The sequence below is a fragment of the Mustelus asterias genome, chromosome 1 (genome assembly GCF_964213995.1).
Source record: "Mustelus asterias chromosome 1, sMusAst1.hap1.1, whole genome shotgun sequence".
Taxonomy (NCBI): domain Eukaryota; kingdom Metazoa; phylum Chordata; class Chondrichthyes; order Carcharhiniformes; family Triakidae; genus Mustelus; species Mustelus asterias.
The window spans coordinates 50,280,293-50,295,494 of record NC_135801.1 but is presented as its reverse complement, the minus strand read 5'-3'; the positions used below and the strand labels follow the sequence as shown (position 1 = coordinate 50,295,494).

The 15,202-nt window shown below is 47.7% G+C and overlaps 1 protein-coding gene across 2 annotated transcripts in view; it reads left to right on the top strand.

Moving 5' to 3' along the window:
• The first annotated feature begins 5,733 nt into the window (after positions 1 to 5,733).
• The window catches only part of LOC144491796 (uncharacterized), a 287,453-nt gene continuing 277,984 nt past the window's right edge, over positions 5,734 to 15,202 (top strand). The window contains exon 1 of one of the 2 annotated variants that reach the window (XM_078210123.1): positions 5,734 to 5,891. In XM_078210123.1, the coding sequence (XP_078066249.1) occupies positions 5,828 to 5,891 (64 nt within the window). In that variant the 5' untranslated portion in view covers positions 5,734 to 5,827. The remainder of the gene's footprint in view (positions 5,892 to 15,202) is intronic. The other variant, XM_078210181.1, reaches the window with a different exon arrangement.

Sequence of the window (15,202 nt, the reverse complement as noted above, 5' to 3'; positions counted from 1 at the left end):
AATCTAGCCTCCCGAGTGATTTAATCGCGCATCAATTTTATTACTAACAAAATTTTTTTTAAAACCATGGAGCAAATGTTGAAATCCGAGCGGCTTACTTTAGATCCACGTGCGGCAGGAGCGTCGAACACTTTCGACCATTGGTTAAAGTGTTTTCAAGACTACATCGATGCCTCAACAGCCATTCAAAACGACGCCGATAGACTGCGGGTCCTCCACGCGAGGGTAAGCGACACCGTATACCTTTCAATCCGCGATGCCCAAGACTACAAAGGGGCCATCGAACTACTTAAGAAACGGTACAACAAACCGCCAAACGAGATCCATGCTCGACACCTTCTAGCCACTCGACGGCGGCAGCCCGGCGAAACGACAGAACAGTACCTGTGTGAACTTCAGCAGCTAGCCAGAGCCTGCAACTGCAAGCCAGTGTCGGCGGCCCAGTATACGAACGACTTGATCCGAGATGCGTTCGTGGTGGGAATCGGCTCGTCGTATATTCGCCTTCGGCTGCTAGAGCAAGGTAATCTAGACCTCGCTAAGACAGTAGAATTAGCTGACGCCATGGAAACGGCCTCCAGAAATCTAGAAACGTACCCCACCAACCACGTGGGAACATCGTGGCAAGTGCAGCCACCGACTCTACTTTATTCAGCGGCTCCAAAAAACTGCGCGATTGTGTTTCCAACCTCGGACCTGACGACGGCAGCAGCTCCAGGAGGCCCGCGGTGCTATTTCTGTGCATTGGTGAAACACCCTCGGCAGCGATGTCCAGCTAGAACGGTATTTTGCTCCGCGTGTGGGAAGAAAGGGCATTATGCCAAAGTCTGCAGGACCAAACCACTCTCCAAACATAGCAGCGCGGCGTGTGATTCTCCAGAGCCTGTCTCCTTGTCTCCAGCGTCTTCGAGGTCTTCCACCACGTGCGATTCCAGAGCGCCGCCATTCCTGATGACGGAGACGCAAGACACGTGCGACCTGTGGGGGCCACCACTTTTAGCGCCACCGACCACGTGCGATCCATGGGCGCAGCCATTTTGGTCGGCACCGACCGCAGACGACCAACAGGGGTCATCTTCATCAACCATCTCAGCTGCCTGCAGTTGCACCCAAGACCCAACGGTGGCGTCAATCATCCTGGACCAGGCCAAGCCTCACAGACTCGACAAGTCCATGATGGGCATAGAGGTAAATGGACGCCAAATTCATTGTTTGTTTGACAGCGGGAGCACGGAGAGCTTCATTCACCCTGACACCGTGAAACGGTGCGGTCTCCGAGTACGGACTGTCAGACAGACAATTTCGATGGCGTCGAGGTCCCGGTCTGTTACCGTGCTAGGGAGCTGCGTGGTCAACCTGACAGTGCGGGGCACAGTTTACGAGAACTTCAGGCTCCTTGTGTTACCGCACCTTTGCACTCCGATGCTCCTGGGACTAGACTTTATGGTCCACCTGAGGAGTGTAACCCTGCAGTACGATGGGCCACTCCCTCCACTTTCAGTGGGAGCACAGCAGCCTCCAAATTGCCCAGCGCACTCCACGTGTCTCGACACTCAGAATCACCCCACCATCTTTATTCGAGAATCTCGTGCCAGGCTGCAAGCCCATCGCAACCAAGAGCAGGCGTTACAGCGCTGAGGATCGGATCTTTATTCGATCTGAAGTTCAGCGGCTCCTCAGGGAAGGGATCATCCAACCTAGCTCTAGTCCATGGAGAGCGCAAGTAGTGGTGGTTAAAACTGGAAACAAACCCCGGATGGTCATAGACTATAGTCAGACCATTAATAGATATACGCAGCTGGATGCGTATCCTCTCCCGCGCATATCTGACATGGTCAACCAGATTGCGCAGTACCGGGTGTTCTCCACCATTGACTTGAAGTCAGCTTACCACCAGCTCCCCATTCGCCCAGAGGACCGAAAATACATGGCCTTTGAGGCGGATGGTCGTCTTTACCACTTTTTAAGGGTTCCCTTTGGCGTCACGAATGGGGTCTCGGTCTTCCAGCGTGCAATGGACCGAATGGTGGACCAGAACGGGCTGCGGGCTACCTTCCCGTACCTGGATAACGTCACTATCTGCGGCCATGACCAGCAGGACCACGATGCCAACCTCCTTAGATTTTTACGCACTGCGTCTCGCCTGAATCTGACCTACAACAGGGAGAAGTGCGTATTTCGCAAGCGCCGCATGGCAATTCTCGGATACGTGGTGGAAAACGGGGTCCTTGGCCCTGATCCAGACCATATGCGTCCCCTCCTTGAACTTCCCCTGCCCACTAGCATCAAAGCACTGAGAAGATGCTTAGGTTTCTTTTCATACTATGCGCAGTGGGTTCCTAATTATGCGGACAAAGCCCGTCTGCTCATCAAGTCTACCTCCTTTCCTCTAGCAACAGAAGCTCACTTAGCCTTTGAAGGGATAAAAGCCGACATCGCGAAAGCCACGATGCACACTGTTGATGAGTCCATCCCCTTTCAGATGGAGAGTGATGCATCTGATTTCGCCCTGGCCGCCACACTTAACCAGGCGGGCAGGCCCGTCGCCTTTTTCTCTCGCACCCTCCAAGGCCCTGAAATTCGGCACTCTGCGGTGGAAAAGGAGGCCCAGGCCATCGTGGAGGCCGTTCAGTATTTGCGCCATTACTTGGTGGGAAAACGATTCACCCTGCTCACGGACCAGCGGTCCGTGGCGTTCATGTTCAACAACACGTTCCGGGGTAAGATCAAAAATGATAAAATCTTGAGGTGGAGAATCGAACTCTCCACCTACAACTATGATATCATGTACCGTCCGGGGAAGCTCAATGAGCCCTCAGACGCCCTGTCGCGTGGAACATGTGCAAGTGTGCAGGAGAATCGATTACAGGCTCTCCACAATGATCTCTGCCATCCGGGGGTCACTCGGCTCTTCCATTTCGTAAAATCCCGGAATCTACCCTACTCAGTGGAGGATGTTAGGTCCATAACCCGAAGCTGCCAGGTATGTGCTGAATGCAAACCGCACTTCTACCGACCTGACAGGGCACACCTCATTAAAGCCACTCGCCCTTTTGAAAGACTGAGTGTGGACTTCAAGGGCCCCCTTCCTTCGACAGATCGGAACGTGTACTTCCTCAATGTGATTGACGAGTACTCACGATTCCCTTTTGTCATTCCCTGTTCTGATACGACCACTGCCACGGTTATCAAAGCATTACGGGATCTTTTCACCCTGTTCGGTTACCCTAGCTATATCCACAGTGATAGGGGCTCGTCATTCATGAGTGACGACTTGAGGCAATACCTGCTCTCAAAAGGGATTGCCTCAAGTAGAACTACGAGTTACAACCCTGGGGGTAACGGACAGGTTGAACGAGAAAATGCTACAGTCTGGAAGGCTGTCTTACTGGCGTTGAGGTCTAAAGGTCTTCCAGTCTCCCGTTGGCAAGAGGTACTCTCTGATGCGCTCCATTCTATCCGCTCACTCCTGTGTACGGCAACCAACGCTACTCCACATGAGAGGATGTTTTCCTTCCCTAGGAAGTCTTCCTCTGGGACCTCATTACCGTCTTGGTTGACGCACTCAGGACCTGTCCTCCTGCGGCGGCATGTTAGGACCCGCAAGATGGTTGAACAGGTCCATCTCCTCCACGCCAACCCTCAATATGCCTGTGTGGCATATCCTGACGGGCGAGAGGACACGGTCTCTATTAGAGATCTGGCGCCTGCAGGGGATTTGGAAACCCCAGTCGCTTCCACACCCCTAGTTAGGGACCCCCCGACCCTTATCTCCCCTCCTGACACGACGCGGGCAGTATCGGGACCACCACTTAATCCTCTTACTCCCGTGTACAGCTTGCCTGAGTCGAGGAGATTGTCACCACCTCGAGGCGTGCTCGAGCCCAACAGATTGTTGCCACCTCGTGGTCCACCTGTCCGTGAGGAACTGGAGGAGTCACTGGACACCGCCTTGGAGAGAAGGTCACCACGGTTACCAGAACCGGCGTTACCGCCAGTGTTGAGGAGGTCGCAGAGACGGTGCGGTCCTCCAATACGACTGAACTTGTGAATATATGAACAGTTGTTCTGGTTTTTTTTGCCCCGCCGGCCTTTGTTTTAAAGGAGGGGTGAATGTGGTGAACCATAGTTGGTTACCACTATGAGTGCTGAGCCATGGATGGTTAGCACTATGGGTGTTTGTAGATATGTTACTGTTGTCACTGTTGGGGTTAGGGTTGGGCTGTTCTACCTGTTGATATTGTTCTGTGGTACACTCCAGTTGGCTCCGCCTATCTGGGGAAGTATAAAGGTCAGTGCACTGCCTGGAGACCCTTTAGTCTCGGATTGTATTGTATATAGTGTGCTCCATTCTTGTTAGTAATAAAAGCCTTTATTCCCCGGGTACAATCTAGCCTCCCGAGTGATTTAATCGCACATCACACACCACCATGAACCCGTGCTTCATGTTGAGATGCCCTTGCAGCAGCATGGTTTGTAACAGTCATCAGCGTGGTTTGTGACAGTTCCAGACTGAGATGCCAGTGAATGTGTGATGGGCTTGTGAGTGTGATTTTAGAGCGATGAGATGGTTGCCTCCCCTTGATGGCATGATAAGATCATTTCTCCTCTCTGTGTGCTGGATGGGCGAACTCTTCTGTGCAGTTTTGGCACTGACCATCAGTACCAATGCCTCCCAGGCTGGAGTGGTGAGATTGTTGAACCTCCTGTGCCCAGAGCGGGCGCAGAAGATATCAAAGCGGCCCTCCAAAGGGATGAGTCTCTAAACTCTTCTTGGTTTTTAGGGCCATGTCTTTATTGGAGCAGTCCTGGGCTGAGAACTGTGTGCACGGCTGCAGTTTAGATATGACACCCTGAATGAGGAAATGGTGAGGTAAGGGCATGATGTGTGATTTAGAGGCTGCCTGCCAGTGATATGGCATGTTTCCTGTCCCTTCATAATTAATGATGCAGGAAGCGGATGATATGGCACAACAAGCCACCTTTTCAGCCATTGGAGAAACATCTTTTTTCATGACCGTACTTGGTCTAATTCTGGGAAAATTCCACCTAAAGCTTTTGAATTTTGTAAGGTTTTCCAGCTGTCCTGTCAGTACCTCGGCAGGAGATCAGAAAATCTGAAAGAAACAGCACAACAGATTGTCCACGCAATTTCTCTGGGTTTTCACTCATCTTCCACCAAAGTTATAGCAGAAGATTGGGAGAATTCCCTTGAAAATGCGATCATGATTTTTTTATTTTTTTATTAAAGACATCATTGAAATATAGTCCAAAGTTGAAAACTTCACTCAAAGTGGACGTAAGGCTGGCATGGAAAAAATGCAACAGGGAGTACTCATTGTGGTTGGTTCCAACATAACATTGAGTCACGACAGAGCTTTAACTCTACATTTAACTTGTATCAAAGTGTTTAATTTGCAGATGCAGTGCAGTCAAATGGAAATGTTCATACATTCTTCAAGCACAGACCTTAATAGGAACAAAAAATAATTTTAAAATACCTTGTGCAATCAAATTCATTTCATTACATTGAGTAACTTTGAAACTAAGGTGCAGAATATTCTGAGTGCTAGAATATTATGGTAAAAGACTGTGCCCCTCTAGCAATTAACATCCTGTTGTGGTTATCAAAAGCTAAAATCATCAATTTGTTCTTGCAGATCCAGATATCTATAGCTGTGCCTTGGTTGGCTGTTTTGAAAAAAATAGGAAATGATGCAAGCGGAGGTAAAAGAGGTTGGATGAAATCACGATATCTATTTCAAGTCTTAATTGTTCTTGAAGGCCACGTTTTTGTTTCCTGACTTAAACAACTGCCTACAAAATTATGCCACTGGAGAAAATAAATAAGGCATATTTGACATTTTTTGCCAAACTGCTCATTGCTAATGGTAAGCTTAAATCTCTGTCTTGTAAATTCATCTAATATTCTTTTCCTTGAATATGTGTTAAAGGAAGTTGTGCTCATTGTAATGTTTTAATATATTCTTTTTTATTTCTATTTTTTTGCAACTACATGATCTGCTCTCACGTAAGGGTGATTTTTGCTTACGTTTTGACTTGTAGACTTACTCAGTTCATTTCAGAGATTAACTGGGTATTTGCAGGTGCAACTCGCAGCTGACTTTTAAGAATCTTACATCCATTAATATCTATTGCTTGACTTGTCTGTTTGTATGAAAACGGAGAAACTAAGAGAGAAGCTCCAAGATGCACCTGATTACTTAGTTGAATGCAAACCATTTGAATCCTTTGATGGCAACATGTTGCTGCTAGTTCCTTCTGCTTTAAATATCTGTAAGGGATTGAAGGTGATAAATGGCTGAACAGCTGGAACAAGTGGGTTATTTGGTGGAGTACATATGTCCAGAGAAATTGGGTGGAATCTTCCCAAAAATGTTCAAAGGGCACAATCTTATCTGTAAGATTGCATGAGAGGCTAAAAATTGGGTTCGTGCCTAGTTTCTCCCTCACAAAATCATAGCAGCTCTGTTTTGCTAGTGAAATTGTCTTCACACCCTTTAATGACATGATTACCATGTCAATAGCGAGTCCTGAACGGCATCGTCCAGGCTCACTTCAACTTAGCTCCTTGCTGGTCGGTCCTCACACCAGCGAGAATCACAACTGGTCTCCAACAGCAGAGATCAGACGTGATGGCCTCGCCAGGGGATCGGAGGCCATTGAAGCCCACGGCAGTAGGGGACATGGCCGGAGACTGCCCATTGGGCACTGCCAGCCTGGCAGCACCCATGGAGCACCCTGGCAATGGGCATCCTGGTACTGCCCAGTGGCACCATAACTGTGACTAGGGCAGTGTCAAAGGGGTGGGGCCTGAGTGGGGAGTGGGGCTTTGACTTGGGAGGGGAGGGGTGAGTTCTGCAGGGGGAAGCTCTGCAGGGGCAGGGGGGAAGGAGCTCTGCAGGGAGAAGACAAGGGGGGAGTTCTGCAGTGGGGGGGGGAGGCGGGGGGGTGAGCGGTAGGGAGCAGTTGAGGTAGTTTGGTAGGGCACTGGGAGCGATTGGGGATGGGGAGGGGGGAGAGACCTGCACAGGGAACAATCAGCAAAGGGGTGGGGCGGGGGGGTGGGGGGGGGGGGGGGGGGGGGAGGAGGGGGGGGGTGGTGGGGGGACATGCATGGCGGGCTGCAGAGGTGTTTAGATGCGGGACTCATTGTGATGGTTCTGATACCCTGATGCCAGCAACCTGCGCTATGCTGCTGCCGCTAATGCTTGGAGGGGGGGGGGAAAGGATGATGTCCATCAGTGGGGGGGTGGCAAGAGGTTGGGGTGCCTGCACAATAGAGTCCCAAACAGTCTGTGGCAAGCTGAGGCTCCTCTGCCTCCCCCACCCCCCAACTCCACCCCCCCCCCCCCCTCCCGCACTGGTGAGAATCTCACTTCAGTCCAAAAGAGTATCGTAAGATTGCATTTTCAAACTCATCCAAGAATCAGGTCTGACACTCTCCCATGTTCTCACTCGTTTGGTACTTGGAGCGTGGTCTTACGACTTTGTCCCACCCGACATTTGGTGAGGAGATGTCGGAAGATCAGGCAGGAGGCGAAAAATCAGCTTTTGCCTCCCTAGATCGCACCGACACTGTTTCACTGGTGAAATTGGCCAATTTAAATATTAATGCCATGCTTAGCATGTCAACAATGAGCCCCAGATGCTATCGTCTGGGCTCACTTGCTTTTACCACCTCGACAGCTGAGGTTCTCCCTGGCGAGAATCACACATGGTTCCCACCAACGGGCTATTGAAGCCCCTGTGGTTGGAGGCAGGCCAGCCTGGCATCGCCCACCTGGCCTCCGGCACTGCTCACCTGGCACTCTGCTCACCAGGCACCATAACGTAGCCAGAGTGGGGGCGGAGCCATAACAGGAGGGGTGACAAGTGGGGAGCTCCGCAGGGGTGAGAGGGAGAGAAAGGGAACTCTGCTGGGGAGGCAATTGGATGGGAGGGAAAGGGGGAACTCTACCAGGGTGGGATGGAAGTAGAGTGAGGTGGAGAGAACTCTGCGGGAATGGGAAGGGATGGACTCTGCAGAATAGAATGGGGAGAGGCAATTGGGGAGAGAGTGAACTCTGCCGCAGTGAGGTGGTCCCGATGTCCATGGGGTTTGGGGGAGGGGGGGGGGGGGGGGGCAGGTGGGGGGGCAGATGGGGGGTGGAGCCTGCCTAAGTATACCAGGGAAGTTGGCTGCACGGTGCCCTGATCTACTAGTGCACCGGGAGACCTCCTCCCCCCATGGACATCAGGCCCACCCTCCCGTCATCGGCGACATTGCTACCACCCCCCCCCCCCCCCCCCCCCACACCAACACGGGTTGCTGGCATCGGAACACCATGACCTTCCCAATTAGCCCCCTGGCGGATGCCTGACATGTCCCCCCTGCGGTCCACCCTGCATGCACCCCCTTACACTTACCCCCCACCCCCGCATAGCTCTTCCTGTATAACCTCCCCTTTGCATAGCCCCTATCCCTTGCATTGCCCAGCCCGCTGACCACCCTCTTTGCAGAGTTCCTCCCTGCATATCACCCCCCTTGCACAGCTCCGCTTTGCATAAGCCCCCCACATCGTCATGCATATCCCCACCATCTTAGGCCAACTCCCACTCAGGCCTTACGGGCCACACCCACTTGGCACTGTCTCTGGCACATTCATGGTGATGTGGAGATGCCGGCGTTGGACTGGGGTAAACACAGAAGTCTCACAACACCAGGTTAAAGTCCAACAGGTTTATTTGGTAGCAAAAGCCACTAGCTTTCGGAGCGCTGCCCCTTCGTCAGGTGAGTGGGAGTTCTATTCGCAAACGGGGTATATAAAGACACAAACTCAATTTACAAAATAATGGTTGGAATGCGAGTCTTTACAGGTAATTAAGTCTGAAAGGTACAGACAATGCGAGTGGAGAGAGGGTTAAGCACAGGTTAAAGAGGTGTGTATTGTCTCCAGACAGGACAGTTAGTGAGATTTACATTCATGGTGCCCAGCCAGGCACTGCCAGGGTGCCAGATGGGCACTGCCTGATGGGCACTTCAATGGTCTGATTCCCCCTGGCGTGGCCATGACACCTAGTACCCTTTCTGGGTGCGAAGCCATTCTTGCCAGCAAGACAGGGGCCTGGAGGATAGCAAACCAATTTGTGCCCGATGCAAATCGGTTTTTTACCCTCACATGCTATCTTCCCATCTCGCCATTCTGGTCGACCGGCACGGCGACCTGGTAAGATTGCGCCCAATGTCTCTGTGACAGTTTATATCAGAAATCATGGCAAATTCAGCATGCACTTGGTGTTGTAAAAACTAACATTTTGATTATTATTCTCTACAGAAAATTAGTGGCATTCTATATTTTCTTCCCTAATTTAAATCATTTATCTCTACTTTGAGTGCCTTCAGTATTCAATAATGGCATAAGGCACCTCAGTCATGTAATTTGATGGGTTTTAAGTTAGTGTTGTAGATCTACAGATCGGGCATTGTGATCATTTCAGTACAGACCAGTGATGATTAGGTTCCAATAACAAATTATCCTTTTTCTATACCTGTGAAAAGAATAATTCTAAGATGCAACCACCAGCAGAGGAGAGTACAGGCTGCTTTTCAAACTGTTGATGTGAATGAGTACCATTCTCTGTAGGAACTCCAGATTTTAGAATCATCCCTTATTTGAACACAAATATCCCAGGTCAGCTGAAAGGTGTATCTCATTAGCATGCAGCAATATTTTTAAACAAACTCGAGCAACAAGTTTAGAGTCATAGAGGTTTGTAAGGGGAAGTTTCTTGCTTCCTACCAGCATAAAAGACAAGCAGACATGAGTACAGTACAAAAAGGCAATACAATCTTTATTCCCTGTCCAAAATAAGAAACCACAGGCCTGCGGGAAGACTGCTGCTAGCCAACTGCTTCCCCTGGCCAGTGTGCGCTTTACAATTTATAGGGTTTTGAACTTCGCGCCAAATGTATAGTAATGGGCTCATTCAAGCAGTTGCTGACAGCATGAATGGGACCCATGTGGGTTATTGTCATTTACTACAAGTGACGCGATCAGTACCTACTAAAAACAATTAGCAATAAGCAGTGACACAATAGCGAAGTATTGAAAACCCATTATAGATAGGTGGAATGTGGCTAATGATGAAGTGATCCTATTTCCCCTGGGCTGATCTCTTTCTGGAGGGTTCCCTTTGTGATTTGAACTTCTTGCATAATCTAATCAGTTGGGCTATTGTTTATGTTTTCCCTGCCTGGAGTCTAAAGTGATTAAGACTGTCTGAAGTGATTAGGGGGTGCAAGGAGCTCTCCATGAGTCATCGCATTGCTGTGAGCTGCTGACAACATTTCCCATCATTCATTTCCGGGCAACATAAATTTGATATAAACATGTAAAATGTCCGTGATATTAAGCATAAAAGTCGTCCCCTTCAAGGTTTACAGCATGGAAACAGGCCCTTCGGCCCAACTTGTCCATGCCACCCTTTTTTTTTTAAAACACCTAAATGAATCCCAATTGCCCGCATTTGGCCCATATCCCTCTATACCCATCGTACCCATGTAACTATCTAAATGCTTTTTAAAAGATAAAATTGTACTCGCCTCTACTACTACCTCTGGCAGCTTGTTCCAGACACTCACCACCTGTGTGTGAAAAAATTGCCCCTCTGGACACTTTTGTATCTCTCCCCTCTCACCTTAAACCTATGCCCTCTAGTTTTAGACTCCCCTACCTTTGGGAAAATATATTGACTATCCACCTTGTCTATGCCCCTCATTATTTTATAGACCTCGATAAGATCACCCCTCAGCCTCCTATGCACCAGAGAAAAAAGTCCCAGTCTATTCAGCCTCTCCTTATAACTCAATCCATCAAGTCCCGGTAGCATCCAAGTAAATCTTTTCTGCACTCTTTCAAGTTTAATAATATCCTTTCTATAATAGGGTGACCAGAATTGCACACAGTACTCCAAGTGTGGCCTTACCAATGTCTTGTACAATTTCAACAAGATGTTCCAACTGCTGCATTCAATGTTCTGACCGATGAAACCAAGCATGCCGAATGCCTTCTTCACCACTCTGTCCACCTGTGACTCCACTTTCAAGGAGCTATGAACATGTAACCTTAGATCTCTTTGTTCTGTAATTCTCCCCAATGCCCTACCATTAACTGAGTAAGTCCTGCCCTGGTTCAATCTACCAAAGTGCATCACCTCGTATTTGTCTAAATTAAACTCCGTCTGCCATTCATCAGCCCACTGGCCCAATTGATCAAGATCCCGTTGCAATTGGAGATAACTTTCTTCACTGTCCACTATGCCACCAATCTTGGTGTCATCTGCAAACTTACTAACCATGCCCCCTATATTCTCATCCAAATCATTAATATAATGACAAATAACAGTGGGCCTAGCACTGATCCCTGAGGCACACCGCTGGTCACAGGCCCCCAGTTTGAAAAACAACTCTCTAAAAACACCCTCTGGCTTCTGTCAAGAAGCCAATTTTGTATCCATTTAGATACCTCACCCTGGATCCCATGAGATGTAACTTTATGCAACAACCTACCATGCGGTACCTTGTCAAAGGCCTTGCTAAAGTCCATGTAGACAACATCAACAGCACTGCCCTCATCTACCTTCTTGGTTACCCCTTCAAAAAACGCAATTAAATTTGTGTGACATGATTTTCCACTCACAAAGCCATACTGACTGTCCCTAATCAGTCCTTGCATCTCTAAATGCCTGTAGATTCTGTCTCTCAAAGTACCTTCCAACAATTTACCCACCACAGATGTGAGGCTCACTGGCCTGTAGTTCCCAGGCTTTTCCCTGCAGCGCTTTTTAAACAAAGGCACAACATTTGCCATTCTCCAATTTTCAGGCGCCTCACCCATGACTATTGATGATTCAAATATCTCGGCTAGGGGACCCGCAATTTCCTCCCTAGCCTCCCACAACGTCCTGGGGTATACTTCATCAGGTTCTGGGGATTTATCTACCTTGATGCACTTTAAGACTTCCAGCACCTCCTTCTCTGTAATATGTACTCTCCTCAAGACATCACTATTTATTTCCCCAAGTTTCCTAACATCTATGTTTTTCTCAACAGTAAATACTGATGAGAAATATTCATTTAGGATCTCACCCATCTCTTGTGGATCCGCACATAAATGACCTTGTTGATCCTTAAGAGGCCCTACTCTCTTCCTTGTTACTCTTTTGCCCTTTATGTATTTGTAGAAGCTCTTTGGGTTCTCCTTTGCCTTATCTGCCAAAACAATTTAGTGTCTCCTTTTTGCCCTCCTGATTTCTCTCTTAACTCTACTCCTACAGCCCCTATACTCTTCAAAAGATTCACTTGATCCCAGCTGCCTATGCATGTCATGTGCCTCTTTCTTCTTCTTGACCAGGGCCTCAATATCCCGAGTCATCCAGGGTTCCCGACTTCTGCCAGCCTTGCCCTTCACTCTAAGAGGAATGTGTTTACCCTGGTGAACACACTTTTGAAAGCGTGCCACTTACCAGACGTCCCTTTGCCTTCCCACAGATTCCCTCAATTAACTTTTGAAAGTTCCTGCCTGATACCATCAAAATTGGCCTTGCCCCAATTTAGAATTTTAACTTTTAGGACAGACCTATCATTCTCCATAGCTATCTTAAAACTAATGGTTTTGGTCACTGGTCCCAAAGTGATCCCTCACTAATACTTCTGTCACCTGCCCTTCCTTATTTCCCAAGAGGGGGTCAAGTTTTGCCCCCTCTCTCGTCGGGCTATGCACATACTGAATGAGAAATTCCTCCTGAATACACATTCAGTACAGCACAGGAAACAGGCCCTTTGGCCCTCCAAAAAATTGCATTCCAACCTCCTGTGGTTGCAATACTGGTGAAAATCTCAGCAAAAGATCCATGCTCCACTGTCTGTTAATTTACATATTAATAATACAACTGCCTACTAAATGCATAATTCTAATTGTTTTTAAATTGATATGCATTTTGCAGCCAGAAATCCTGCTTTCAAACACAACTTTTCTGACTCCCCCTATCAAAAATAATTGCTGAAAGCATTTTCACCACTATGTTTTAGATCTTTAACAAACTAACGTCTTGAGAATATTTTTACAGAAATTCTCTTGAAATGCTTTGACAAAGATTGTCATGTTTATACTACCTCAGAAGTGATGTAAATGAGTTGATGCGCATGTGTGATTTGCAGCAGCAAAATGTTGTTCCAATATAATTAAATAGAAATTAGTCGTTTGGCAGGAGAGAAGTTGAATATTGCTGACAAAAGCACCATGCTGTTGGAGCTTCTCGTCTTGCGCTCATCAGGACAGATTCACAAGAATGCCAATTGTAAAGTGAACAACCATTTACTCAGGGTTAGAGGAACCCTAATTAATTTCAAAACAGTATTTCACCGCGTTTATTAACTTGCTATTTTGCAATAATAGGGTGGTAAATTGATCTTTCTCTACACCCTAGCTATGACTGTAATATTACATTTTGCACTCCCTCCTTTCCTTCTCTATGTACGGTGTGCTTTATCTGTATAGCTCACAAGAAACAATAGCTTTTATTGTATACTAATACATGTGACAATAAATCAAATCAAATATTTTCATCCTCAAGGCAGGTAACAGGAGTTGGAAAAATTCCTGCCTCGACATGCCCGTTCCAGGAGAGAGTGCCCACACGGATGGGATTTTCATTGTGGAAGGGGAGGTGCAGGCTGCAGCTGAGCCAGCTGACCTGGAAAAATGTTCGGAGGCAGACACAGGGCTCGCCGAATGCCGAGTCAGGCAACTTAAAACCCTTGGCTCAGTGTTGTGGAACTTTGTCCCATATAAAATAAAAGCAGGCCCTTCAGCCATCAACCCTCTCATCCCTCACACACCCCACCTCTATACACTTCCATGCCCCATCCATACCACCTCATTGCCCTCCAGTAACCCACAATGTTCCTTCATACCTTAATGCCAAGCTGTGTCTCCTAAATATCCCTTAAGTTTCTTCATGCCCCCATACCAAGGAATGCCCCCCAAACAATTCCTTTGTGCCCTCATACTCCCCATGCCATGCTAATGCACTTCCATGCCCATTCATCCACTATATACCATCTAGAAGTAATGAGTCCTATAAAGATATTAATAGATCTTGAACAAAAAACAGTCATTCATTGGTAACTTTCCACTTTCTTAGAAAAATCATTCTTACTAAAGCCTGATATCAGCAGCAGAAACTCATGAACTTGAAGCCTGGGATCAGACGTTTTAGTACTCTAATCGATGCCTGGGCTTTCAGCCAAGAATATACCCGAGTCCCGTATAAGACACTGCTTAATTGACAGCTGTGGCTCTTTGCCCTATGCTGTAAATTTAACAATGTTTATTTCCACAACGTTGAGAGATTTCAGGTGCTTGAAGTTTCTGTTGTTGATACTTTAAGGGGCCTAAATGATTGACAGATTTATAGGGCTGCAGTAAAAAGGTTATTTTTAAGGAAATGGAAAATTATCAGCGAATGACTGTTTTACAGCTTTATTTTTACACATACTACTGTCACTATAGGGTTCATTGTTTCTACACAGTATATGGTTGAATGGGCATGTAAATGCCATAGCTCGACATGAGGGACATGAAGTGCTATATGGACTGTTTGGGGAGCATACCTTGGCTTGGGCACATGAGGGGCTATTGGGAGTTTGTAGGGACATAAGGGTTGTTTTAGGGAGATACACCTTGGTATGGAGCATGAAGGGCCAGAGGTGTTGTTTGGGGGGTGCAGATTTGGGCATGGGGGCATGAGGAGGACCTTTTTAACCTACCATTCCAGAGGTCCTCTCTTGCAGACTATAGTTCACAGCACCTTTAAAGTGTCATGAATCATGATTCTTTGAAAAGTTAGCCCAATTCCATGAAAATTGTAGTGGACTAGGACATGCCTATCCTTGTAAAGAAGCCAGTCAAGTCGGGAATGCAGAATGTGGGGTCATATACCAAACCAGCTCACACCCTTAAAAGACACTTCTGAAAGTGGGAAACCTTGGGAATGGGGTTGGAAATCCTGGAATCGGGACCTACCTGCCATTCTTAAAGGCCTGAAAAGTGATCCTGACTCAATGAAAATCCAGCCAATAGTTCCTATTAAGTAATAAAGGCACTGAGTTAGATAACACTGCCAACTAAGTGTAGAT